This window comes from Lissotriton vulgaris, chromosome 8 (genome assembly GCF_964263255.1).
Source record: "Lissotriton vulgaris chromosome 8, aLisVul1.2, whole genome shotgun sequence".
Lineage (NCBI taxonomy): Eukaryota > Metazoa > Chordata > Amphibia > Caudata > Salamandridae > Lissotriton > Lissotriton vulgaris.
This window is the reverse complement of record NC_141696.1, coordinates 423,087,608-423,113,731: the sequence shown is the minus strand read 5'-3', so window position 1 is coordinate 423,113,731 and position 26,124 is coordinate 423,087,608. Positions and strand designations below refer to the sequence as shown.

The following is a 26,124-nucleotide window of genomic DNA, read 5'->3' as shown; positions in this document are numbered from 1 at the left end:
CTAGACCCCAGCATGGACTGGTGTGAGGAGTTGGAGGATGCCAGTGGATAGGCACCTCTCTAGATACGGTCATGCTCTCTCTTCCTACTGTGTCTACAGAGGAGGGGGCTTCTTTTGCTATGGTGGCGAGAAGGGCAGCCGAGGTCCTGGACCTTAACCTAACCTCAGTGGCTTCAGCCAGGAGTGACCCCCCTTTAGAACTGCTTCTCCCATTTAATGAAGCCTTCACAGATGTCCTACTTGGTCCAAACCATGCACTGGGAGTCTTGTGGACAGGATATATATATATATATATATATATATATATATATATATATATATATATACCACAAGTAGAGCCACCACACAAGGAAGGGTTTCCGCTATCGATGCCACAGGCAGTAGGCTGTACCCCCTGTATGAGTCCTTTGCAACAGCCATACGCGTTTCGAGCTTGAAAGCTCTTGATCACTGGCAAGTATGATGGAACAGAGCCGGTACATTTGGAACTTATTTATTTAAATCAAGAGTCACGCCCATGTGGGCGTCGCCGCAAGCATGCTGGTTGTCGTAGTCTTAATATGCCTGCTGACTCCAAGTTCATCAAAGCAAGTGCCTCGCTCAATGCATCATATTCAATACTGTCCCGTTAGGGCAAAGGTACTTGCAACATGGCTACAGCTTCCCAATAAAGACCCGTGGCTCAGGCCCCCTCCTTTCCAATGGTGTTCGTGGTAAATAACACCCAGGATCCGCAGCAGCGGCGGGGCAGCTCCGCGACCTAGCAAGCCGCTCAAAATTCTCGCCACAAGTAGAGCCACCACACAAGGAAGGGTTTCCGCTCTCGATGCCACAGGCATATATATATATATATATATATATATTCCACATTTGTAAAGCGCGAACAATCACCCGTAAGGGTCTCTAGGCGCTGGGGGCCGTCGGGAAGATTAAGCAAGCTATTGCCCAGAGTCACATGGTGCTGGGCTGATCTGCTGCCGGTGCCGGGAATCGAACCGTGATCCCCAGATTCCAGCGTCAGTCGCCCTGGCCGAGGCGCCACACCTCTGCCCACCTTCACCGCCCTGCCCTAAGGGATCTCAACATTTTTACAGAACACCCTATTCCGGAAAGCTTGGTGGTCCGAGCCTCAATATCTAGTATTATTACTGGTGCATTCCCTATCACTCCACCGGATGGAGGATTCCAAGAGGCTGGACACCTTAGGAAAGAAATTTTTTTCTTCCACCAGCCTGGCACTGCTTGCCATAAACACTGCATACCTTTTGTGCCATTACTCTCATGCCCTGTTGTATTCAGTTGCACAGGTACTGTCCATGGCCCCAGAGGAGGCTCGAGCAGTACTCTCCCAAGCTGTCTGACGGGAGCGATGCAGCAAAGTTCTCAATTTCTTGTGGGCTGGACACAGCTGACTTGCTGGGCAGAGAGGTTTCTTTGTCTGTGACTTTTCTGGGGATGTCCAAGCATTGCTTATGGACATGCCCTTTGATGGCTCTCATCTCTTTAGGAACAAGGCCGACTCGTCGCTGGAGCACTGCAAGGATTTGACCAGGTCCTTTCCTTGGCCTCACACAAACCACAGTCCTCCTTCCTCTCCTTTCGTGGCAACAGAAGGGGCTTCCATTCGCTTCTTTACCTGCCCAGCCACCACAGCGTGCAAGCTCCCCAGACTCAGAATGGCAGAGGATGCGTTACCCACAGACCCTGTGGGTCAGGCAGCTAGAGCTTGGGCCAGTCTCCTAATTCCCTGCCTTCCATAGCCTCTAAACACCTTTAGTTTGCCCACTTACCATCATGGGCACCCAGTGAGTGGCAGGATACGCCATCACCTGCCCCATTGGAGGTCTATAACATCAGACCACTGGGTTCTTCAGATTGTCCGAAGGAGCTACTCCCTCCTTTCTTGACTACCCCTCCACACATGCTACCCATGTGTGACAGGCTAGCGGAGGACCATCTCTCCTTACTCCACTAGGAAGTGACCGCTCTCATGGCCAATGGAGCCATAGAATGGGTGTCGGTGCCAGAAGTAGGTTGTGGTTTTTATTCCTGCTACTTTCTAGTGCCCAAGAAGGATGGAGGCCTTCGTCCTATCCTACTCCTGCGCCCTCTCAAATTCTTCTTGAAAAAGGAGAAGTTCAAGATGCTCACCCTCACTCAAGTCCTGTTTGCCCTATACCCGGGAGACTGGATGGTAGCGTTGGACTTGCATACTTCCCCATTCCTGGCCTGTCCACAGGTGTTACCTGCGGTTCACTGTAGGCCCCCAGTGTAGGAAGTTAGCTCTTTATAGTAGGGTAGTGTGGTCGGGCCGCCTTAGGCTTATCAGAGAGGAGTGTTAGAAATCTGCAAAATACACACAGAGCCAATAAATGATGCACATCACTCAATAAGGAGATCCACACTTATTTATAAAAATAACATGTATCTTTATATATATATTTAGTTACCAAAATCAATACAATCCGGTGAGTACGTTTTGCAAATGAAATACTTTACGATTTCTAGTTTCGGCACTTAGCTCAATTTTTTGTAGCTGCAATGCTATCTCAATCGGAGGAAAAACGAGTACGGCATACATGTAGAGTACAGCGACTTATGAGAACAATCTCCTGGACTTAAGGTGAGTTTTGGGCAAGGTCCAAGGCAGCACCACAATGTCACTGCCTCGTCCAGAGGTGCAATACTGCGATGGGTGTCCGTTAGTCATGGGGAATCGGTCTGCGTGAAAAGAGGCTGCAGGTTTGGACTGGGAGGCCAGTCGGGCTTAACCAACAGGGGGGCTCAGGACCATGGGGACATGGGGCACCTTTAGTCCTCTTCTCGGGGCAGGGGTTATGTGTGCAGAGTTATCCTTAGGTGTCTGGTTTTCGTCACCGGTAGAAGTTGTGGTAGACGGGGCCTGCAAAGGCAGACTGCAGGTGGTGTTGAGATGTCCATAGCAGGGAACCCTAAGGTGGGCTTTGAGTCTGGAGGGTGTGAGGGCCACAATGGCACTGCTTGCCCACTTCAGCTCGAGCGAGGCAGCTCGGGTGCAGTGGTGCTTTCTGGCGTCAGGTTTTCACGGTATTGGAGCCTCACAGTTCCCTCTTGGTACCTGCAAGTTGTGGGGGAACAGCTCCGCTGCTCCACTTGAGTTCCTGAGTCTTTAGAGAAGTCCTAGCCGTCCTCCTAGGATTTGGAGGAATAGCAGCTTACTGGGGAAGATAACTTTAGCACAATTGTCGAAAATAGGCAGACAGACCGGCAGGGTTTGCGCCAAGTCATTTGCTACTTCTGCTGTTCTTGCTTTCACAGCTTTTGGGCCTTCTTCATTTGGTTGGCAGGATATAATTTTCTGGTGACAAGGGCTCACTTAAATACTAGATTTAGGGGAGTGTAAGGTAGTAGCCAATGGACAACCTACCCCTGGGTCACTACACTCCCTACATAAGACCACTTCCCGTGAGAAGTGGGCATAACCCTGTCCCACAGTTCCTAAATTTGTCATCACAAGATCGCATACTCTGAAGTTTCGTCTTCACTTCAGGTAGCCCACCTTATGGGTGAAACTAGTCTGAAGGTGAACACGCCTATCGGACTACTAATGTTCCCACCTTGACCAGGTGCCAAAAGTGCCCTGGTCAAAGGGGGGGGGGGGGGGGGTGGGGGTCAGCATCCCCACCAGTGAGAGAAGCCAGATTTGCATACTAAAGGCTGTGAGCTATTTGAATCTCCCTGCCTTAGCATGCTAATTCGCAGGCCCTCCTATGGGAGGGGGTGTAAACACCATCTGCCCAAGCAGGCTTTGTTCCTTGCCTCCTGAGAGCAAAGGCCCTCACCCTTGGGGTCAGAAACGCGTCTGGGGAGACATGCTGGCCAAGAACAGTCGGTGGACACACCAGTAGCTGTTAGGCTTTCAGGAGGCACCTCTAAGGTGCCCTCTGGGTGCTTGTATTAATAAAACCAACACTGGAATCAGAGTAAGCTTATTAATACAACATGTTTAATACCAAACATCCCTGGTTTTAGCAAAGCCATCATGTGACTGGGGAACTCGATTTCACAAGTATCCAGCACATGTACTCAAAATGGCTTCCCTGGTCACTTGTACTGTCAGCAATAGAACTGACCAGCACAGGGGCATATCTGCTCATGCAGATATGTCCATGCAAGTAGTACAGTGCACCCTGTGATAGGTCTATATGGCCTGCTGTAGGGTTGACCTACCTATATTGCATGCAGTGTCCATTGGCATGGCACACAAGGATGTGTGCCATGTCATGTTTTAACTTTTGTCTGCAAGCAGGTACACAGCCTGCAGTGGCATTCTGAAGGTGCATGATGAGGAGTCCTTTAGGGTGGCACCATACATGCTGCAGCCCTTAAGGACCCTTCTAAGCCTCCTTGCCACCAGGGGTACCATTTACTAGGAACTTACAGGGAGTGCTAATGGTTGTGCCAATTGGGAAACAATTGTACAGTTTTGGGAAAGACATCTGGCACTGCACACCTGGTTAGCAGGAGCCCAGTATACTTCAATTCAAAATCACATCAAATACCAGTCAAAAAGTGGGGGTTACAATGTCAAAAAGGGGTACTTTTCTACAAAGAGCACTTTCAGTCACTGGGCTCCCTTTTGGCCTTACCACCGCTCCTCAGGTGTTCACCACGTTGATGGCGGTGGTTGCAGCTCATCTCCCGAGATCAGGGGTGCCAGTCTTCACCTATCTGTCGATAGTGAACCCCAGTGAGTAAAGGAGGTCCATCATAGCCTATAGGCAGGATAGGACAGCCTGGAGCAATGCCCGCCTTTAACAGCCAGTCGTCTCCCACATCTATCTACAGTGGACCTCCTTTACTTACTGGGGTTCACTGTCAACGTGCCAAAGTCATACTGACTTTGAGGCTGCTGGACCTCATGACCTCCTGCATCCTGCTTGTGATCCATGCCCGCTGACAAATGCAGGTTCTGCAGTTGGACCTGAAGTTCCAGTGGGCACAGCATCAGGGATATCGCTCCAACCTGGTCCAGATCTAGGAGGGAACTGGAAATGATCTGCAGTGGTGGCTAACGAACCACGATTGGGTCAGCTACAGACCCCTCTCCCTTCCCCAACTAAAACTTACAGTGGTGACAAATGCGCCTCTCCTGAGATGGAGCGCCAATCTGGAAGAGGGGGAGATCAGAGGCCTCCAGCAGAATATGGACTATACATCAACCTACTGGAACATTGAAAGCCTTTCTACCCTCCATCAAAGAAAGGCTAGTTCAGGTGTTCATGGACAACACGACCGCCATGTGGTACTGCAACAAAGAAGACCTTTGTCCCTTTGTCAAGTTGCCCTGCATCTCTGGACTTGGCCGGACCATCAGGGCATATCCCTGGTGGTTCAACACCTTGCAGATTCTCTAAACGCCAGGGTGGATGAACTTAGACGAAGTGCCTAGCAGATCACGAGTGACGTCTCCATCTGGAAGTGGTGCACGGTCTCTTTGAGCAGCGGGGAGAGCCTTGGTTAGATCTGTTCGCCACCGCCTAGAACGCACAATGTCAGAGGTTTTACACACTGGAGTTTCCAAGGAGGCTTTAGCTCAGAGACTTATCTTATCTCGAGTAGAGCCTAGGCCTCTTGGGTGCCATCCCGCACATACAACTCCTGCCAAGAGGTCTCAAAAAGATCAGGAACGACCAGGCCGAAGTCATCCTTGTGGCTCCATACTGGGCTCGTAGTTTGGTATCCTTAGCTGTTAAGGATGGCTATTGATCCTCCAATCAGGCTGCCCCTTCAGGAGGATCTTCTGTCCCAGCAGCAGAGGGTAATTCTCCACCCAAACCAGTCAATGCACCGCTTTCTTGCGTGGAGATTTAGCAGCAACAGTTGGCAGCTTTTGACCTTCTGCCCAAAGTCTGTAATGTGATCTTGGCAGCCAGGCGTCCCTCCACCAAAAACTGTATATGCCTGCCGTTGGGCAAGTTTGTGGCATTGTGTTCAGAGAAAGAGGTTGACCTTCTTTCTGCTCCCCTCTCTCAAGTCTTTCTCTTTATCCACACAGTTGCGTAGCCAGCTTCTGCTCTGTGCACCTTAAAGGGCTATCTTTCTGCCATTTCAGACTTTCTGCAGTTGCTAGATCAGCCATCACTCTTAAAATCCCCTGCTGTAAATAGGTTCTTGAAAGGTTTGCTACACATTTTTCCGTCTTCACCCTTCATCATTGCTCAGTGGGACCCAAGAATCCTTACAGACCCACTGATCCTCCCTGCTCTGTGAATGGATTTCTAGGGACAGGGCATTCCCATTTCAGGGCCATTGTTTTCCACACCAGTTGTCAGTTTTCTTCGTGGATTCATACTCCTGGCTTGGAAAGTCGCAAAAAGAAACTGCCATCAGCGTGCTGGAGTGTCACCTATATTGGCACCACACACGTCCCTTCTGGCGTGGACGATGCCACGTGGAGCCAAACAACACCACCTACCAGTGCAAGGGGTACTGCTCACTCAAGATTTCCATATCTAGTCTGACGCTTGGGGATAATTCTAAGGTAAGGAATCTGCTACTAGAAAGTCTCTAAAATATAAGGCATTACCGAAGGTAAGTAACTTGTTCTAGTGTAACACAAGTCACCAATGTATTTCTGTGTCTACATTGTCTTCTTACATGCAAGTTTTATTCAAGGCACTTGGAAACCTATTCTTGAACTTAGGGATATTTCATGCTAGCGACTTTCCAAGGTGAATGGCAGGGACGTAACACAGGCCCCCTGCAGCCCAGGCGCCCCCCAAGCTCCAGGGGGGCCCTCAGCACAGCACTCCGGCTGCAGAGCTCTCGATTGAGCCCAGAGAGGGCCCCCTCACGTGCCTTGCTGGGAGGCACTCTCCAGTTTCGTCACGCCAGTGGTTAATGGTATCCATGAAAATGATCATTATGCATATTAGATACTTAATTGTGGATTATGTTCTTATGCTGACTTTGTTTATCTTATGTATTTTCTTACTAAAGGTCGATAAAGATTTTATTCCTGGACTCATGTACATTCGTGACAATGAAGCTACCTCTGAGGAGTTTGAAGCCATGAGTCTTCCTTTTACCGTGCCAAGTGCTAGTGGGCAAGACATACAGCTGAGCTCCAAACATGCTCATATTACACTCGAGAATAGAACTGTTTACGTGAGGCTGGCAATAAACTACAGGTTTGTTCTTATAATTTTTGCCTAAGTTGTGAACATTTATATTTGTGCGTAATTTGTTAACCTTTTGGTAGAATTTCCCAACAACTGTTCACATAAATTACTTTTGCTCTTATTGATACTTAAAACTGCAGATTCCTCACCTTTTTAATTTTCCCAGGCGACAAACTAGATCGAAAATCTTTATTAAACGATTGCTCCTATGTGGCAATAATGTGCCATCAACTCCACTTCTGTCTCGTCCCGCCTACGGAATGACGTTATAGAGCCATATATTGATACCACCCCAGCGGTTTGGCAACAGTTCTTTTCTTTCCGTACCCATTGATGCTGATCCAGAGCTACGCTCCCAAACATCCGTTGGTGCTTTATAAACCTCCAAAATGTTTTTCTCAACAGTGTGCTGGGAATATCTTTCTCCCAAAGACCTCAGACTTCAAGCCATGCTGCACCTACAAGAAGCAGATGTTGGTTAGAGACCAGCATGACATCTGTCTTTGGTGTATCGGATCGAAGGAGATTCGAAGACAAGAGACAAATGCTCCCTGATGCATACAAAGAACCTCAGGGAGTGGAAGGCCAGTACAAGAAACATGGCCAGTAGAACTCCAAATTTTGGTCCTGCACCCACTCTAAATCCCGGTTGTGGACCAAATGCCCCTATTCAGGTAAGTCCAAGCGAAAGTTCAAAGACCAGCTGGAAGCACTCTCCCAATCTCTCCCTCACCAGGGAGAGATTGTGCAGTCAGGTGCCCAAGGGCCAGTCTCTGCACCTGTTGCTGACTCTGACCCCAAACTCCCAGCTGGAGCTGAAATGCCCAGTTTGACCAGGACATCTTTGACTCTGCAGCAGGTAGAACCCTTCAGTTAAGCAATGCTGCAACTAGTTTGGATGATCCTTAGTCACCTGGAGCGCCTTCAGGCCCCTCTGATCTACTGGTTCCTTAGTCAGACGTTTGCAGTCCATTCATGCCTCTACTGAAACCCACGCAGGTTCAGGTCAGTTTGGCACAGGGTAAGGACCAACCCTGTGATAGGTTCAGCACACTTTCATGTTTGCAATCTGTTGGTCCACATTTGAGTCCAGTTTTCATTTTCTACTCTTCCATGCATGATGGCGTCTATATATGGCTCTGTGCCTTTTTCTTCTGGAGGTGTTACAGTGTCACCACAGAGTTTGATGCTACCACCTATCAAATTTCTTGAGCAGTTGCTATAAAGTTAGCGATCAGTCTGGCTCCTCGAGGTTTCAGAAGGTGAGTAACCTACGTTTAGATAAAACTAGCAGCCCGTCCCGACGTTGTCCGGGTATGAATTGCTGCCGGCCAGTAGTATATTTTTTTGTAGGATTTCGTTTTGATAGCATTTCTTATCTGCGACAGGCCTGTGAAACGCTCTGATTCACAGTGCACTGCTGATGTACTTAAGAGTGCGCGTTCAGTAGTGTGTGAACTTGAGTTTCCCTACTTTATTTTTCCTTGCAATATTATAAGGCGTGTACTCGACAACATGGCATGAGCACAATTTACATTACAGAAGAACACATTCATTTGTGGTAGGCATGGGGAGACAAAGCGATTTGCCTCGCATCACAGGATGTTGAGCTGATGCCGAGATTCGAACGTAGCTCCCCAGCTCTAAAGTTCGCAATTCTAGAACTTGTGGCGGGAGGTGTGTCTAAAAGTGTATGTCGGTGCTGGTCATCAATGAGAGAGACCTGTGCATTTTTCAAATGGGTGGTGAAAAAATATGAGTATGTTGCTGGAGATGTGGGCCGCCGTGCCACCAATGTACTTACCGGGGGAGGGTAAACACTCATTATTCCGCAACTTTCTTTCTGCATACCATCACTCCGCATACTTTCATTACGAAAGTACCATGACTCCGCAATGCCATTATAACGCATGGCATTACATTTCATATGCTTTTACCACGCATACATTTACAACGAAATTCGTTGTAAATGCATGAATGGTAAAAGCATGTTTTTTTTAAATGTTTGGATAAGGTAAGTATGGGTATAGGGGTGTATGTTTTGGGGTACTGAGGTATATGTTTTGGGGTGTTTGGGTTTTTTAAGGGTTCAGATATAGTTTTGGGTTATGGGGTACAGGGGTAGTTTTAGGGTTTAGGGATAGGTATGGGTTTTGGGGTACAGGGGTATTTTTAGCGTTCAGGGCTAGGTTTGGGTTTTTGGGTACAGGGGTATTTTAGGGTTCAGGGGTAAGTTTGGGTTTTGGGGTACAGGGGTATCTTTAGGGTTATGGGGTAGGTTTGGGTTTTGGGGTACAGGGGTATTTTTAGGGTTCAGGGGTAGGTTTGGGTTTTGAGGTACAGGGGTATATCTGAAAGAAACACGTTAGTATTAGATTCCTTACCTTAGAATACCCCAGGCGTCAGTCTGGATCCGGAAACTTTTGCGTAGCAGTACCCCTGCGGGTCGGTAGGCGTCGTCTGCAGGCGTCCCCTGCGGCTCCGCGTCCGTCGTTGGCGTCGTGCGCCGTGATGACGTCGCTGGAGTATATAGACGCCGCCTCCGCGCGCTGACGTCAGTTCTTCTTTTTTCCGCGCCAGTAAGCGCAGATCCGAAGAGCAGTACTCCGGTCTTTTGACCAAGTTTTGAAAACTTATTTATACTTTTTGGTGCCGGTAGGATGCCCGGTTTCAAGAATTGTGACGGTTGTGACCGCACGATGTCGGTCACGGACCATCACCGACTCTGCCTCCGGTGCCTGGGCCCCGACCACGACGTGGACGCCTGCTTCGATTGCCGGGCCTTGACAAATAAGGCTAGACGGGAGCGGTCCCGCAAGCTGCTCGAGCTCCGGGTGTCGGCCCGCGTCGAGAGCGGTCCCGGTCGGGCCGGAGGTCCGGGAGCGTTCGAGGGAGCGGTCGCGGAGCCGTGCCGAGCGCTCCGGAAGTCGTCACCATTCGTCTGGTTCCTCAGGTAGGAAGCACAAGAAGTCGGGGCGTCGTCATCGTACCTCCGACACCCCCCCCCCCCCCCCCCGACGCTCGCGCAACGCGGCCGGGGGTTCGGGTGACCCCACCCCCTCGGCTCCGCGAGAGTCGCCGGTGCGGCCTGCTCCATACCCTCCGGTCCCTGGGCTAGGCGCGACGCCCGAGGAGATTGAGACGTTCCTCATGGCCATGAGGGCGCTCACTCCTCCGACGGGGCCTACGGCGCCTTCGGGCCCAGTGCTACCGTCCGGGGGCCCTAGCGGTTCGGGTGTCCCTTCCTCGACGCCATCGGGTGCTCCGGCCCCGGTGCCGCCGACGGCTCCGACCCCGGCGCCGCAGGGGCCTTCGGGGTCGACGCTGGCTGGTCTACCTGCCTCTCCGGCGCCGATTACATCGGGGTTACCCCTGACGCCGTCCCCGCGCGGCGCCGGTTCTCCTGTGCCGGCTCCGGGCGGCGGCGTCCCCATGCCCTCCCCGAATCCGGACGCGGAGTCGGACCGGCGTCGCTCGACGCCGGGCTCGACGCCGATGGGGCCTGTGAACCCCGAGGAGCCGGTCTACATTGTTGACTCCGAATATGGAGATGATGTAGAGTACTGAGAGGGTTGGGAGGGGTCTGAGGACCCTCTGTCACGTGAGTGTCAGTATGACGTGGACTGGACAGGTGATTTGGGTGATGCCAGTGGTCTGGACGACTCTCCTAACCCTGGCTTTGTCTCGCCTCCTACCGAGGCATCGGAGGAGGGGGCTGCTTATTCAGTGGTGTTGATGAGGGCTGCCAAGGCCTTACACCTTGAGCTCCCCGTCGCGGCCGTGAGGCCTAACATCCTCACTGAGGTCTTCAAACCGCAGTCATGCCCACAGGAGCCACTGCTGCCGTTTAACGAAGCCTTGTTGGACGTTCTTTTGGGCACGTGGTCCAGGCCCTCTTCAGGTTCGCCTGTTGATAGGAACGTGGCCAGACGCCACCGTCCGTGCCCGGACGACCCCAAGTTCCTGTCCACCCATCCCACCCCTGAGAGTCTGGTGATCCAGGCCTCGACTTCCCAGACCGCATTCCCGTCGGCCCCGCCCGACCGGGAATCTAAGAGGTACGACCAGTATGGCAAGAAGGTCTTCTTGTCCCTGAGTTTGGGACTGCGGTCTTGCAACACCGCTTGCCTCTTGGGCCGCTACACCCACTCTGTGTGGGATACGGTCGCGGAACTGCTGCCAGAATGCCCCATGGAGGTGCGGGCGAAGCTCGGCAAGGCTGTGGCTGAGGGCCGAGACGCAGCAAAATATTCCATACGGTGTGGTCTTGATACGACCGACTCGCTGGGCAGAGCGATGTCCACGACGGTGGCGATTCGTCGCCACGCCTGGCTGAGATCCGCCAACTTTTCGGCAGATGTCCAGAATGCCTTGATGGACATGCCGCTTGATGGCGGTCGCCTGTTTGGTGACAAGGCAGACCACGCGCTGGAGCGCTTAAAGCATTCCAGGGTCACGGCCAAGTCCTTGGGTCTCTCGACCCAGCGCCAGCAAACGGGTTCGTTTCGCTCCTTTCGTGGCCAAGGAAGGGGCGTCCCCACACGTGCTGCCAGCCACGCGCCGCAACAATCTTTTCAACGCGGTGGCGGCCGTGAAAACCGCCGTGGAGGCGGTCCGGGTCAACGGCGGGGTCAGGCCACACCACCCCCCGCAGCATCAGCCTCCAAATCCTCCTAGTCCGTGCTTTCAGGCCCATGTGACGCCAGTGGGTGGCAGGGTTCGCCATCACCTCGCCCGCTGGCGTGCAATCACATCGGACAGGTGGGTGCTGCAACTCGTCCGAAGGGGCTACTCCCTCCCCTTCGAGACCAATCCTCCAGCCATGCCACCGCAGAACCACCGTGTGTCGGGGGACCACTTGACACTTCTGCAGGGGGAAGTTACGGCCCTCTTGGCCAAGGGGGCCATCGAGCGCGTTCCTGGGCCAGAAGTAGAGCGTGGTTGCTATTCCCACTACTTTCTGGTGCCCAAGAAGGACAAAGGGGGCCTACGTCCTATCTTGGATCTACGGAACGTCAACGGCTTCCTCCGGAAGGAGAAGTTCAAGATGTTGACATTAGCTCAGGTCTTGGCTGCTCTAGACCCGCAAGACTGGATGGTAGCTTTGGACTTGCAGGATGTGTATTTTCACATCCCCGTCCTGCCGGCCCACCGGCGTTACCTGCGGTTCACAGTAGGCCAGGAGCACTTTCAGTTTATCGTGCTCCACTTCGGCCTTACCAGCGCCCCACGGGTGTTCAGAAAGGTGATGGCGGTGGTCGCAGCCCATCTGCGCAGGTTGGGGGTTTTAGTCTTCCCCTACCTAGACGACTGGTTGTTAAAGGCGGGCTCGCCCCAGACAGTCGTCCACCACCTTCAGATGAAGGCAGACCTCTTGCACGAGCTGGGGTTCTCCATCAATGTGCCGAAATCACACCTGTGTCCCTCTCAAAAGCTCCTTTTCATCGGAGCGGTTCTGGACTCAGTTTCGGGTTTATCCTCCGGAACGGCGGGTCCGGGATATACAGGCTTTGATTCCCATCTTTCAGCCGCTATTCCGGGTTTCGGTCAGGTTGACGCTGCGGCTGCTGGGGCTGATGGCTTCCTGCATCCTTCTGGTGCATCACGCCCGGTGGCGGATGCAGGCTCTGCAGTGGGACCTGAAGTTTCAGTGGGCCCAGCATCAGGGCAACTTGTCCGACCACGTCTTGATCTCGGAGGGCACTGCGAGACAACTGCAGTGGTGGCTTACGGACCGCGATTGGGTCAGAGGCAGATCCCTCTCCCTTCCCCAACCGGAGCACGTTGTCGTGACGGACGCGTCCCTCCAGGGCTGGGGAGGCCACTTGGGAGAGGCGGAGATCAGAGGCATCTGGTCTCCGGCGGAGTCCCGGCTCCATATAAACCTGTTGGAGCTACGGGCGGTTCGTCTAGCACTGAAGGCATTCCTCCCCTTTGTCAACGGGAGTGTAGTGCAGGTGTTCACGGACAACACCACCGCCATGTGGTACTGCAACAAGCAGGGCGGGGTGGGGTCGTGGACCCTTTGCCAGGAGGCTCTGCGTCTCTGGCAATGGCTGGAACGTCAGGGCGTGACTCTGACGGTTCAACACCTGGCAGGTTCTCTGAACGCCAGGGCGGACGAACTCAGCCGTCGGTGCTCGATGGATCACGAATGGCGTCTGAACTCGGACGTGGCGCAAGGCCTCTTTCTGCAATGGGGAGAGCCTTAGTTAGATCTATTCGCCACAGAAGAGAACGCGCAATGTCATCAGTTCTGCGCGTTGGAGTTTCCAAGACGGCACTCGCACGGCGACGCCTTTCGGCCCGAGTGGAGTTGCGGTCTGTTATACGCCTTTCCGCCTATACCACTTCTGCCCAGAATGCTGAAGAAGATCAGGCACGACCGGGCCCAAGTTATCCTTGTGGCTCCGGACTGGGCTCGAAGGTACTGGTATCCCGAGCTACTCAGCATGTCAGTCGGTCCCCCGATCCGCCTGCCCCTTCAGGAGGACCTTCTGTCGCAGCAACAGGGGACGGTCCTCCACCCGAACCTGTCTAGTCTCCATCTCCATGCTTGGAGATTGAGCGGCGACAGTTGAGGCCATTTGACTTGCCTCCTGAAGTCTGTGATGTGATTCTGGCAGCCAGGCGTCCCTCCACAAAGTCGGTATACGCCTGTCGGTGGAACAGATTTGTGGCATGGTGCACAGCAAAGGCTGTGGACCCTCTTTCCGAGGTTCTTCTTTTTCTTCTCTCTCTTGCCCAGCAGGGCTCTGCTCTGGGCACTATCAAGGGCTACCTTTCGGCCCTTTCGGCCTTTCTGAGGCTGCCTGATCAACCTTCTTTGTTCAAGTCCCCTGTTGTAACGAGATTCTTGAAGGGCATCACACACATGTATCCTCCTGTTCCGTTTGTGATGCCTCAGTGGGACTTGAACCTGGTTCTAACCTTCTTGATGTGTGCTCCCTTTGAGCCACTTCATTCCTGTCCTCTCCGTCTCCTGACTTTAAAGACGGCCTTCCTGGTTGCCATCACCTCTGCCAGGAGAGTGAGTGAGCTCCAGGTTGTTTCTGTCAAACCTCCTTTCTTGTCCATTCATCCAGACAAGGTGGTTCTGAGGACTAGACCTTCTTTCCTGCCCAAAGTAGTTTCTGCTTTTCACATCGGGCAGTCCATCACACTCCCCTCCTTCTTCCCGCCTCCGCATCCTTCAAAGGATGAAGAGCGGCTCCATTGTCTGGACCCAAAACGTGCGCTTTCATTTTATATGGATCGCACACGCCAGTTCCGGGTGGATGACCAACTGTTTGTTGGCTACGTGGGTGCGAAGAAGGAACGGGCGGTACATAAACGGACCATCTCTCGGTGGGTCGTTCTGTGCATCAAAGCGTGCTACTCTTTGGCTCGAAAGGAGCCTCCGGTTGGGCTGAGGGCCCATTCCACTCGGGCCACGGCGGCTACTACTGCCTTGGGCCGGGGAGTCCCTTTGCAGGACATTTGCCAGGCGGCTACGTGGGCCTCGCTGCACACTTTTGCGAGGCACTACTGCCTGGATAGTCAAGTCCGGAGGGATGGCTTCTTTGGCCGTTCTGTCCTCCAGGACTTTCTGGTGTAGGAGTGTATTGGTTCGCAGACCCACCACCGGGGTTGGTATTGCTGGGGTATCTATTCTAAGGTAAGGAATCTAATACTAACGTGTTTCTTTCAGATGAACAAGTTACTTACCTTCGGTAACGATATATCTGTAAGAAACATTAGTTAGTATTAGATTCCTTACCGACCCACCCATCCTCCCCGTTCTGCGAACTGATACCTAGGGTTAAGGACATCCCTTTCAGGGCCCTAGTTTCAAATGGCACCAGTGTTGGTTCTCACATGGCTCTGCGTGTTCTGGCGAGGAAAAGCTGTGTGCAAAGAACTGACGTCAGCGCGCGGAGGCGGCGTCTATATACTCCAGCGACGTCATCACGGCGCACGACGCCAACGACGGACGCGGAGCCGCAGGGGACGCCTGCAGACGACGCCTACCGACGCGCAGGGGTACTGCTACGCAAAAGTTTCCGGATCCAGACTGACGCCTGGGATATTCTAAGGTAAGGAATCTAATACTAACTAATGTTTCTTACAGATATATCGTTACCGAAGGTAAGTAACTTGTTCTTATAGGGTTCAGGGCTAGGTTTGGGTTTTGGGGTACAGGGGTACTTTTAGGGTTTAGGGATAGGTTTGGGTTTTGGGGTACAGGGTATTTTTATAGGGTTAAGATGGGTTAGTGTTTAAGGGTGTTGGGGTATTTTAAGGAGTAAGGGTGGGTTATGATTATGGGGTGCAGGGGTATTTAAAGGGAGCAGGGTGGGATTAGCACACGATATGAGACATGGCATGAAGGGCGGAACGTACCACACGCCCCCAGCGTTTGTCACGCCCCCAGCACACGCCCTCGGCACAACGCAGACACACCCACAAGGGACTACTTTGCTGGCACAGTTATTTTACCTTTTAAATGTATATGGTGGGCGTCTGCATAGCCTATGTCCTTCTGCTGCAACTGCCCTTTCCAACGCTGTATTGGGTGTTGTGATTGGTGCTGTGGTTCCTGAGATTACCCGCCTCAAAGGTTTGGGCTCTCTCTTTATTATATTAGTATGGATATGGATATACACCAAAAAGAGCATCACCAAATGTAAGTAACTTGTTTATCACTTTACATCTTGAGAGACACTGGACTTTAACCATTTTCCTTTGTGTGTCATTGGGTGCATGTGGTTTTATTCACTGATGGTGCTTTTCAGTTGTACTGGTACATCTATCCAATAAAACGTTTGTCCTGCAGTTCTCCATCTTCGTCCAGTTCTGATGAAGACTAGATTGCACTGTAGCAAACATCTTGAGTCCATATTTGTTCAAATCTTTTTCTTTTCCATTTTATTGATTTACGTATACACCTGCTTACATTCTGTGGCCAGCGGGGACGAAAAGAACATCAACTGTACATTAATATGCAAACTTCCTCAACATTCCCCCATTCCACATTCGAAGAGACATTGTCTCCAGCAAAGTAGCAAGGTTAAGTACTGTCAGTCGATGGGTAGTGTTAACGTGGCCCCTGAGAGCAGCGTGGGGAAAGGATTCTGATTTACAACAGTGTGTGTTGTGGTCTGTGAGCTGCGAAACTCTCATAATCTTGGGCACTAGAGTTCCATGAACTCCATGGACCTATATCTCAGGAGCTGAGCCCATGTTTCTGAAGTATTCATCCCTCTGCTCCAACATCTATGCAATTGTTTCCATTCTCTTCAGTTTTCAAAGTTTCTGTAGCCTCTTTTCATGTATTGGAGGTGCATTTATTTCCCAACTAAGCAGACAATCACAAGAGATTGTCTGCTTAGTTACACAAAGGCTACAGGCCTCTGTTTTCCCTTATGCATAAGGAGTGGAGTTGTCTGTTGATTTGGCAGACCAGGAAGGGTGTTAGCTAAGAACTTGGGGATGTTTGTTTCAAATTTTCTCCAGTATTGAATCTTTCATAGATTCTCATGCTAGGATCATTCCCCGTCATCGAAGTGGGAGTCCCACGGTACCATAATAAAGCAGTGTGTATCAGTATTATAGGCCATATTGGCAGTGAACCTTTGGTTTTAAAACCGATCTATGTCCTTTTTAGGTCGAGACTGCTGTAGTAGAGTATGGGAGGGAAGCAAGTGCCCACTGTCCTCCCATATTTTTCATTGGCTTGTGTCGTTGTCTTTCATAAATGCTGCTTTCGGATTCGTTAATAGGCTTGTTCGTCCCTCCTTAATATGGCCTTGTCTTCATTTGTAACCTCCTACGGCTGCTGGCCCCTTTACTTCGGTTATTACACAGGACCTGGTATTTAGTCTGTGTAAGCACTATTATTGAGTTTCTCTTACTGCAGGTCGGACATGTGCTGCTTCAGCTGAAACCACAGCAAGGCCGCCCCCATAACACGGGCTCCCGCTTCCAATCACTTTAACCCGGCATTAATCTCCTGTCTGTTTCAATCCCCCAAGTAAAATGGATTTAGAAATGATTAGCAAATTAAGTCATGTGAATTCCAGGTGGCACATAATTGTCGCTTCTGCCGCTGCGGCGAGTCCTGGTGCCCGTTCACCTGCCGAGCCCGAGCTGCAGAGCCCGGCATGTGCCGGAGAAGGAGCCGAGTGCCCGGACCGGAGCGCGGGGAGCGCTCTGAGCGGGTCAGACGGGAACATGCCGGGCTGGAAGAAGAACATCCCCATCTGCCTGCAATCCGAGCAGGAGCGAGCCCTGACAAAGTTCCAAGTGAACGAAACGCGTTTGCTGAGGTTTTGAAAGATTGAAAAAGAATAAAGGAATTTTGGACAAATTGGAAGCTTTCTTGTATTTTCCTATTTGGTGCACCGTCCTTTTCTATATAAGCTTTGGAATCTGTTTCGCAGTGGAACATTTGTGCGGTGAGCTCCGGACGTGTCTTGCACAACTTATGGACTTGAATGTTTACTTTGAAATTGAAGTGATCAACCTTGGTCAGCTGCACAGTTTGTTTTAAATAGCACATGATAATGTGCTAATGTACTGAACCTGACAACAGCACATCTGTGTTACATGTCATCTGCACTAAAGCCACCTGAAAGGGTTGGTTCAAAGCATGTTGGCTGCTGAATTCATATCTTAGCATAGATCGCCGCCTAGTGTTGGGTCCGGATGTTTGCACTTTGTTTTCCTGGAAGAGTCTTCGAAGTATCACGAGATAGGTGACTCCTCCCCTGGACTACAGTGCGCATGGGCATCTTCTCCATCTTCAGATTGTTTTTTTCCACCATTGGGTTCGGCTGCTATTCCTCAACTCCAACTTCGGAACCAAAACTTTTCAACTTTAAGGCCCAAAGGCCTTCTACTTCGACGGTATTGTTCTCGTTCGGTAAACCTTTAGTCGATAACACTTTCCATCTCGACCCGGTCGTCGACGCGGGCCGTTGGGCCTTTTCGACGCCACGTGGGCCTGCTGCCGATGGAAAGGACCCCATTTAAAAGGTGCCCACTATGTCACTCCAAGTTCCCACATACTGATAAACATACAGTATACAACAAGTGCCTCTCTCCCGAGCACAACGAGTAAGATTGCCCAGCTTGTGCTCAGTTCCAGTCGAAGAAAACTATCCGGAGCCAACGGGCCGCTAGACAAGAGATGCCGCGGCAGGCACCGGAACCGGTGAACATTTTCGATGACGAACACGACCTCCCAGAAGCGGCGGACCCCGACCTCGAAATTGTCACCGTAGAAGACCAGTCGGACTCCGATGACCAGATCACACCGGTGCAAACCGTGAGTACCCCGCCCCCTACCCCGCTTCCATCTCAAGACAAGGCTCCGGTCGAAGCATCGCCTAAAGGCCTTAGCCGAGATCGACAAACTCCTTCAGAGACCCCGCCTTCCGGCTCGGCTCCGAAGACGAAACACAAGCCTTCTGAGACCCCGGGAACTAGCTACACTATTCCCAAAAAGGCAGCTGAACCGAAAAAGGTTGTCGAGCCGAAGAAAACCATCGAAACAAAAAAGGTTGTCGATCCCAAGAGAATAGTCAACCCGAAAAAGGCAGTCAACCCGAAAAAGTGTCGACCTCCCAAAAACAGGTCACACGAAAATTCCAGTTGACCCGAAGAAGGCAGCCGAGTCGACGAAAAAAACGGTTGATCCGATAAAGGTTATCGAACCGAAAACACCAGTCGACCCGAAAAAAGGGCTCGAACCGAAAACACCGGTCGATCCGAAAAAGGCTATCGAACCAAAAAACACGGTCGAACTGAAAAAGGTCGTTGAACCAAAGAAGGTTGTCGAACCAAAAAAGACAGTAAAGACGAAACACGTCGAACAAAAGGGAGTTGCCGAGCCGAAAAAGGTCACCGACCCGAAAACTGCAGTCGAGCCGAAAGAAGCTCCCCAGCCTAAGGCCCTCGAGCCAAAGACTCAAAAACAAGTGACTAAGCCAAAATCATCGGCTCAAAAACTACGGACAGTGGAGGAAGAACTTTTCCACCCTGATCCAGTGGAAGAATAACAACCTAAACTGTATATAGACCCTAAAACAGCACGGGTAACAGTTTAACATAGGAAGAAGAGACCTTTGGACACTGACATTTCTTCCCCTGTTCCTCCAAAGAAGAAAGACTTTGCAACATCTTCCTCAAGGCCTTTCACTCCTCCTCCTTTCTGTCCTGACATGCCTCATGTACCTTACTCTCCTTCTCATTATGATGAGGCAGAAAACATAGGTGATGATCCTCAAGATAACTTTGGAGACCCTGAGGATCAGGATGTGCAGGATAACACATGGGATGACCAAAATGATCCCTATGATACATACGACCCACAACCCATCCCTGACACCTCTACATATCCCACAAAGCCGTCGCCTACTGACGACACCGTTGTCTTTAACCAACTAGTAGATAGGGCAGCTAAATATCACAATGTAGACATGCACACTAACCCAATAGAAGAGGATTTCCTATTCTACACATTTCCTACTTCAGAAAAGAGCGTACGTACACTCCCTATGTTAAAAGGGGTACTAAAACACATGCCAGATATATTTCAAGATCCTGCCAGAGCGCGTGTCCTCAATCCCAGAATTGAGAAAAAGTATAAGGCAGACCCTACAGACCCTTCTTATATTAAATCACAGTTGCCTTTAGACTCATTAGTGGTAGCAAACGCTCGAAAGAGAGCTAATTCACAAACAGGAGATGCTCTCACTCCTGACAAAGAGTCAAAGATACTAGAATCCTCAGGCAAAATATTGGCATCCCAAGCAGCAAACACTTGTAGAATTGCAAACACACAGGCTCTATTAGCACGATACGATAGAGCACGTTATGACCAGCTGGAAGGTTTACTATAACACCTCCGAGAACCATTCAAATCTAAAGCTAACGACCTAATACAGGAAAACAAATTGATAACAAATGCTTCCATTAAATGTGCACTTGACGCAGCTGACACGGCAGCTAGGTCGATTAACACTAGCGTATTACTGCGCCAGCATGTGTGGCTACGCATTTCCGGATTTAAAAATGAAGTGCAGTCAACCATCCTCAACCAACCAGTTAACCAAGACTTTCTGTTTGGCCCTGCAGTAGATACCATCTTGGAAAAGATGAAAAAGGATACTGATACTGCTAAGTCAATGGGCGCACTTCAGTTCCAACAATCCAGAAGTTCCTTTCGTGGCTCCTCCTTTTGAGGCTCAGGTAGAGGCAACATATCACAAACTTCTTCTACTTTCAAGAGTAATACCCAGAGCACCTTTAATAAAGGCTCCAACAGAAGAGGCAATAATAACAAGGGCAGAGGACGTGGTGGCAACTACACCAGAGCCTCCACCGCCACCAAACAGTGACTTGTTCACACTCCCTCCAGACCACTGAACACCGGTCGGATGCAGACTAACACAATTCCTACAAGTCGGGAACGTAATTACCACAGACATGTGGGTGAGACAAATTATCCAGTATGGTTATTGCCTGGAACTCACTTCTACTCCACTCAACATACCACCCAAACACTGTCCTATGTCCAAGAAACACGTCACGCTGTTACAACAAGAGGTAACATCCATGCTAGAAAAAGGAGCCATAGAACCAGTCCCTTTTCAACACCAAGGGACAGGAGTATATTCCCTATACTTCCTTATTCCCAAAAAGGACGGGTCCCTCAGACTAATATTGGACCTCAGACCTCTGAACCAATACATACTCTCAGAACATTTCCATATCATCACTCTTCAACAAGTACTCCTGTTACTCCAACAAGGCGACTTCCTCGCTACATTAGACTTCAAAGATGCATACTTTCACATACCTATACATCCAGCTCACAGAAAATACCTCAGGTTCACGATTGAAGGTCAATACTATCAATTGAAGGTTCTCCCCTTTGGGGTAACTACAGCACCAAAGGTTTTCACAAAATGCCTAGCAGTAGTAGCAGCACACGTAAGAAGGCAACACATCCATGTGTTCCCCTACCTGGACGATTGGCTCATAAAAGCCAACTCATACGCACAGTGTGCAAGCCACACATCCCAGACAATTCAGCTGCTGCACAGTCTAGGTTTTTCCATAAACTACACAAAATCACATCTGCAGCCCTCCCACATACAACAATATCTGTGAGCTACAATAGACACCTAAGGGGCAAAAGCATATCCAAATCCAGCCAGGATAGCCAACATGCAGTCTCTAATTCAAAGATTTCACCCACAACACTCCTTGCCAGCTCGAGTGTTCATGCAGCTCATAGGCATGATGGCTTCCTGCATATTCATTGTCCCTCATACCCGACTTCAAATGCGTCCATTGCAGGAGTGCCTAGCACGGCAGTGGAGCCAAGCTCAAAGACAACTGAATAGTGTTGGTAGACAGTCGCACTTACAACTCTCTGCAGTGGTGGAGCCCACAAAACCTTTCCAAGGGGCAACTGTTCCAAGAGCCGGTATTACAGGTAGTGCTAACAGCGGACGCATCACTGACAGGTTGTGGAGCCCACCTACTTCAATACACAGTCCAAGGGCTCTGGACAATCAAGCAGAAGACACTGCATATAAACCACTTACAGTTGCTAGCAGTATTTCTAGCAATGAAAGCCTTCCAGAAATACTTGTACAACAAGGCTGTATTGATCCGGATGGACAACATGACAGCCATGTACTACATACAGAACAGGGAGGGACACACTCTCCGCAACTGTCTCACCTAGCATGGAGCATATGGATGTGGGCAATTCCCAAAAACATCTTTCTCCTGGCAGAACACCTCCCAGGAATAGACAATCAGATTGCAGATCTACTAAGCAGACACAGCCAACAGATACACGAATGGGAGATTCACCCTCAAGTCCTCCAACCATTCTTCAAAAAGTGGGGGCATCCGGAGATAGATCTGTTTGCCACAAAAGAAAACTCAAATTGCCAGTTGTTTGCCGCCAGGTTCCCACATCCATTGTCACAGGGCAATGCGATAGGGATGAACTGGTCAGGCAGATTTGCGTACGTTTTTCCGCCAACCCCACTGATTCCATTAGTGTCACGCAAACTAGAGCAACAGTCCCTCACAATGATCCTAGTTGCTCCCACATGGGCAAGACAGCCATGGTACACAACACTCCTAGAACTCTCAGTAGTCCCTCACCAAAGGCTGCGCCTATCGCCACGGCTGTTAACGCAGAACCGTGGAGAAATCAGACACCCAGATCCCAATCAGATGAATCTAGAGATCTGGCTCCTGAAGTCTTAGAGTTCGGATATCTTAACTTGCCTCCAGACTGTATGAACATTATCAAGGAAGCAAGACGCCCAACTACTAGAGCATGCTACGCAGCTAAATGGAAAAGATTTGTAATTTACTGTAATAATAACCAAATCAATCCATTAGATGCCTCCATCCAAAACATAATATGTTACTTATTACATCTTCAAAGATGCAATCTAGCATACTCTTCCATAAGGCTACACCTTGCTGCCATAGCAGCATATCTCCAGAACAGAAAACACCTGTCCCTGTTCAGAATACCACCTATCAAAGCTTTTATGGAAGGACTTAAAAGAATTATCCCTCCAAGACATCCACCTTCGCCAGTCTGGAACTTAAACGTAGTACTTACCAGACTTAAGAGGCCACCTTTTGAACCACTCCATTCGTGCGGATTACAATTCCTAACATGGAAAGTGGCATTTTTAGTGGCCATTACCTTGCTCAGGCGAGTGAGCGAGCTACAGGCAGTATCAATTCAAGAACCTTTCATGCAAATACATCAAAATAAAGTAGTGCTTCGTACTAACCCTAAGTTCATGCCAAAAGTTATATCAACATTTCATCTCAATGAGTCAATAGATTTGCCAGTTTTCTTCCAAACCTGCAGCCAGTGGCTGAAAGAGCTCTACACACACTAGATGTAAAAAGAGCTCTATTATATTACGTTGACAGAACTAAGGCTTTCAGAAAGACAAACAAACTATTTGTTGCTTTTGCTCCACAGCATAAGGGTAACCCAATTTCAAAATCAGGAATAGCCAGATGTATAGTTAAGTGCATTCAAATATGCTATCAAAAGGCCAAACGCACTCTAAAAATTCCCCCAAAAGCCCACTCAACGCGCAAAATGGGGGCATCCATGGCTTTCCTTGGAAATATTCCACTAGAAGACATATGTAGAGCAGCTACATGGTCTACCATACACACTTTCACTAAACACTACTGTGTAGACGTGCAAGCAAATCAGCAAGCTGCTGTAGGCCAGGCTGTCCTAAAAACTCTCCTTCAAACTGGTGCAGCTGGTACAGGTGACCACCGCTAGAGGAGATACTGCTATACAGTCTATGCTAAAATATGAATTCAGCAGCCCACATGCCTCGAACGGAAAATGCTACTTACCAGTATGCATCTGTTCTTGGCATGTAGGGCTGCTGAATAGATGGGAACTAAGCGCATTTCGGCATGTGGGCCTTCATCAGGTTACCGTCTTTTGCACTGAAACTGGAATGAGTTATGACAAACTCATGTGGTGTACTCTAGGTGATACTGAAGTTTAATCAAATGGATGGAGATGAACCAACCGGATAAGTGGAGAGGGCCACCTAGATGGGTAGCTGGTTAAAAGTACATGGAGATATGAATATAGTCTGCTTGGATAATGAGATTCCAGAGAATTTAATACTGGAGGTACCACCGGAAAATATAGCCCTGAACTTAGAATGCGGGGGAAGAAAAAATGGTAGCTGCCTTTGCCGGAATCGTTCGACTGAGAATGAATTGGCACCAACAGAGATGACTGTATGGATATTCCTCAAAGTAGGTATGTAGTTGCGATAGCGACAACTGGTGCTGCATGTGCCAGAGACCGCCTCAGAGCAAATAATGACACTGGACCGGACACCACATGGGATGATACCTCAATGTTAAAGAAAGAGCGCAGTAGCAGGGGTTCTGTCGTCGTGTGCCAAAAGGCAGTAGGTCAGATGACCGCCTCAGATACTGGCTTGCTTTTTCCTCCTACTGTGGCTACCGAGGAGGGTGCATCTTATGCAATAGTGGTGCACAATGCAGCTGAGGTCCTTGACCTTCAGCTACCCACAGTGGTGGTCAATACTAACATCTTGACAGAGGTGCTGCAGCTGAGAGCTTCCTCTTCAGGGCCCTTGCTCTCATTCAATTAAGTCCTCACAGACGTCCTTCTGGGAACATGATCCAAGCACGGGGACTCCTGTCAACAGGACAATCGCCCGCCGCCACTTCCTTGCCCGGGGTGACCCAAAGTTCCTCACAATCCACCCCAGAGAACTTGGTGGTCCAAGCCTCCACTTCCCATGTCTCGTTGCCTGAATCTCCACTGGACAGGAAATCCAAGAGGCTGGACAGGGCAAGAATACATTTATTTCCGCCAGCCTTGCATTACAGTTGGTGAACACCATATGCTTATTGGGCCATTATTCCCAATCTGTGTGGGAAACGATTGCGCAGATGAAGCTCCAGATTCTGGAGGAGGCAAGGGCCATCCTCTCCCAAGCCATAACAGACCAGAGAGATGCAGAAAAGTTTGCCGTTCAATGTGGCTTAGACACTAACGACTCACTGGTTAGAGTGTTTTTTACAGCGGCTGTTAGATGCCACCCCTGGCAGAGAACATCTGGCTTTTCAGGGGATGTCCAGGCTTTGCTCATGGATATGATGAGTACAGGCCTCAGCCAGGCCTGCGAATGCAAAGGGTTCGCCCTTCTGTGCACGGAGTCCTCAGACTACACAAATAAATTGGCACGGAAACTGTAAATACAGACACATAGTTTAATAAACCTTTAAAGGTGGTACTACAGCCCACACAACACTCTACAGTATTGTACAAGGTAGCACAAAGAACTCTGACATGCGGTCCCCTTTTATACACAAAAGAAGGGGCTCATAAGTAGGCGGTTACAGCTCAAAACATGATTTACGACCATATATGGACATTTCTTGAACATGATGGATACATGGGTGGAGTTAACGGTTCTTGAGACCCGCCAAAATGCACATTCCAATCTACGCTAATCAGTAAAAGATGTGACTCCTTCTGCGCATGCGCTAGATGCACTAGGAACTATTTATAGCCTGTTGCTGGGCAAACTCCAGGGGTGACAATCAGTGAGGTAGGACTCGCCTCTTGGCGAGCACATGGCAATGTATGGCACACAAGATGGACGCCAGAAAACAAAATGGAGTCTGGCCGTATTTAAAGTACAAGCGGGAAAACTAGAACAAAGACATGATAGCATGTCTTCAGCGAATGCTTAATACTATCGCTGTTTTATTTACAACAGACGACCCTTTCAGCATTTGCTGAAGACATTCGGTTTTCTTGGATAATCTAAATACTCATCGTTTATATCAATGCTCATCATTTCGGCTATCTCTCTAGTTATAGTTTTCTGATGGGCAGCCTCTGCAACGGATTGTTTATTGGGCACACAAAACGAAACACATAAAGAACATATCATTGGACTACATTGGATACATACACAACACGTGAATAATATGGCAACAATACAAAATCCAGTGAGAACTTTCCAACCCCATGTAGAGATCATGGTCCTGAACCAGCTTGCAAAGGTCCAAGACCCATTTTCAACATGTATATCAGCTGCAATTTTGTGCAATTTGTTAATGCCTTTGTACACAGAAGGAGTATGGTCAGGAATAAAGACACTACAACTACTTCCAATAATTCTACAAGCCCCGCCTCTGTCTGCTAACATTACATCCAAAACCATTCGGTTCTGTAATGCATCAATCCTAGTAATTTGCAGCTCTTCAGTAAGATTTCCAAGGGGTGCAGCAGTTTGATTAGTAACAGCTTCCACTACTCCCGTTAATCGTCGTATCTTTCTACTATTCAGAGTAGCTCCCACAAAGAAAAACAATCCTAGGTTGAAATCTATATACTGCTGCT

At 49.7% G+C, this 26,124-nt stretch overlaps 1 protein-coding gene across 5 annotated transcripts in view; it reads left to right on the top strand.

Annotated features, from left to right (window-relative positions):
- The window catches only part of HERC2 (HECT and RLD domain containing E3 ubiquitin protein ligase 2), a 1,676,463-nt gene that overhangs the window by 1,556,006 nt on the left and 94,333 nt on the right, over positions 1-26,124 (top strand). For all 5 annotated transcript variants that reach the window (XM_086934186.1, XM_086934185.1, XM_086934187.1 and 2 more), the window contains one exon: positions 6,982-7,172. In XM_086934186.1, coding sequence (XP_086790312.1) covers positions 6,982-7,172 — 191 coding nt within the window. The remainder of the gene's footprint in view (positions 1-6,981; positions 7,173-26,124) is intronic.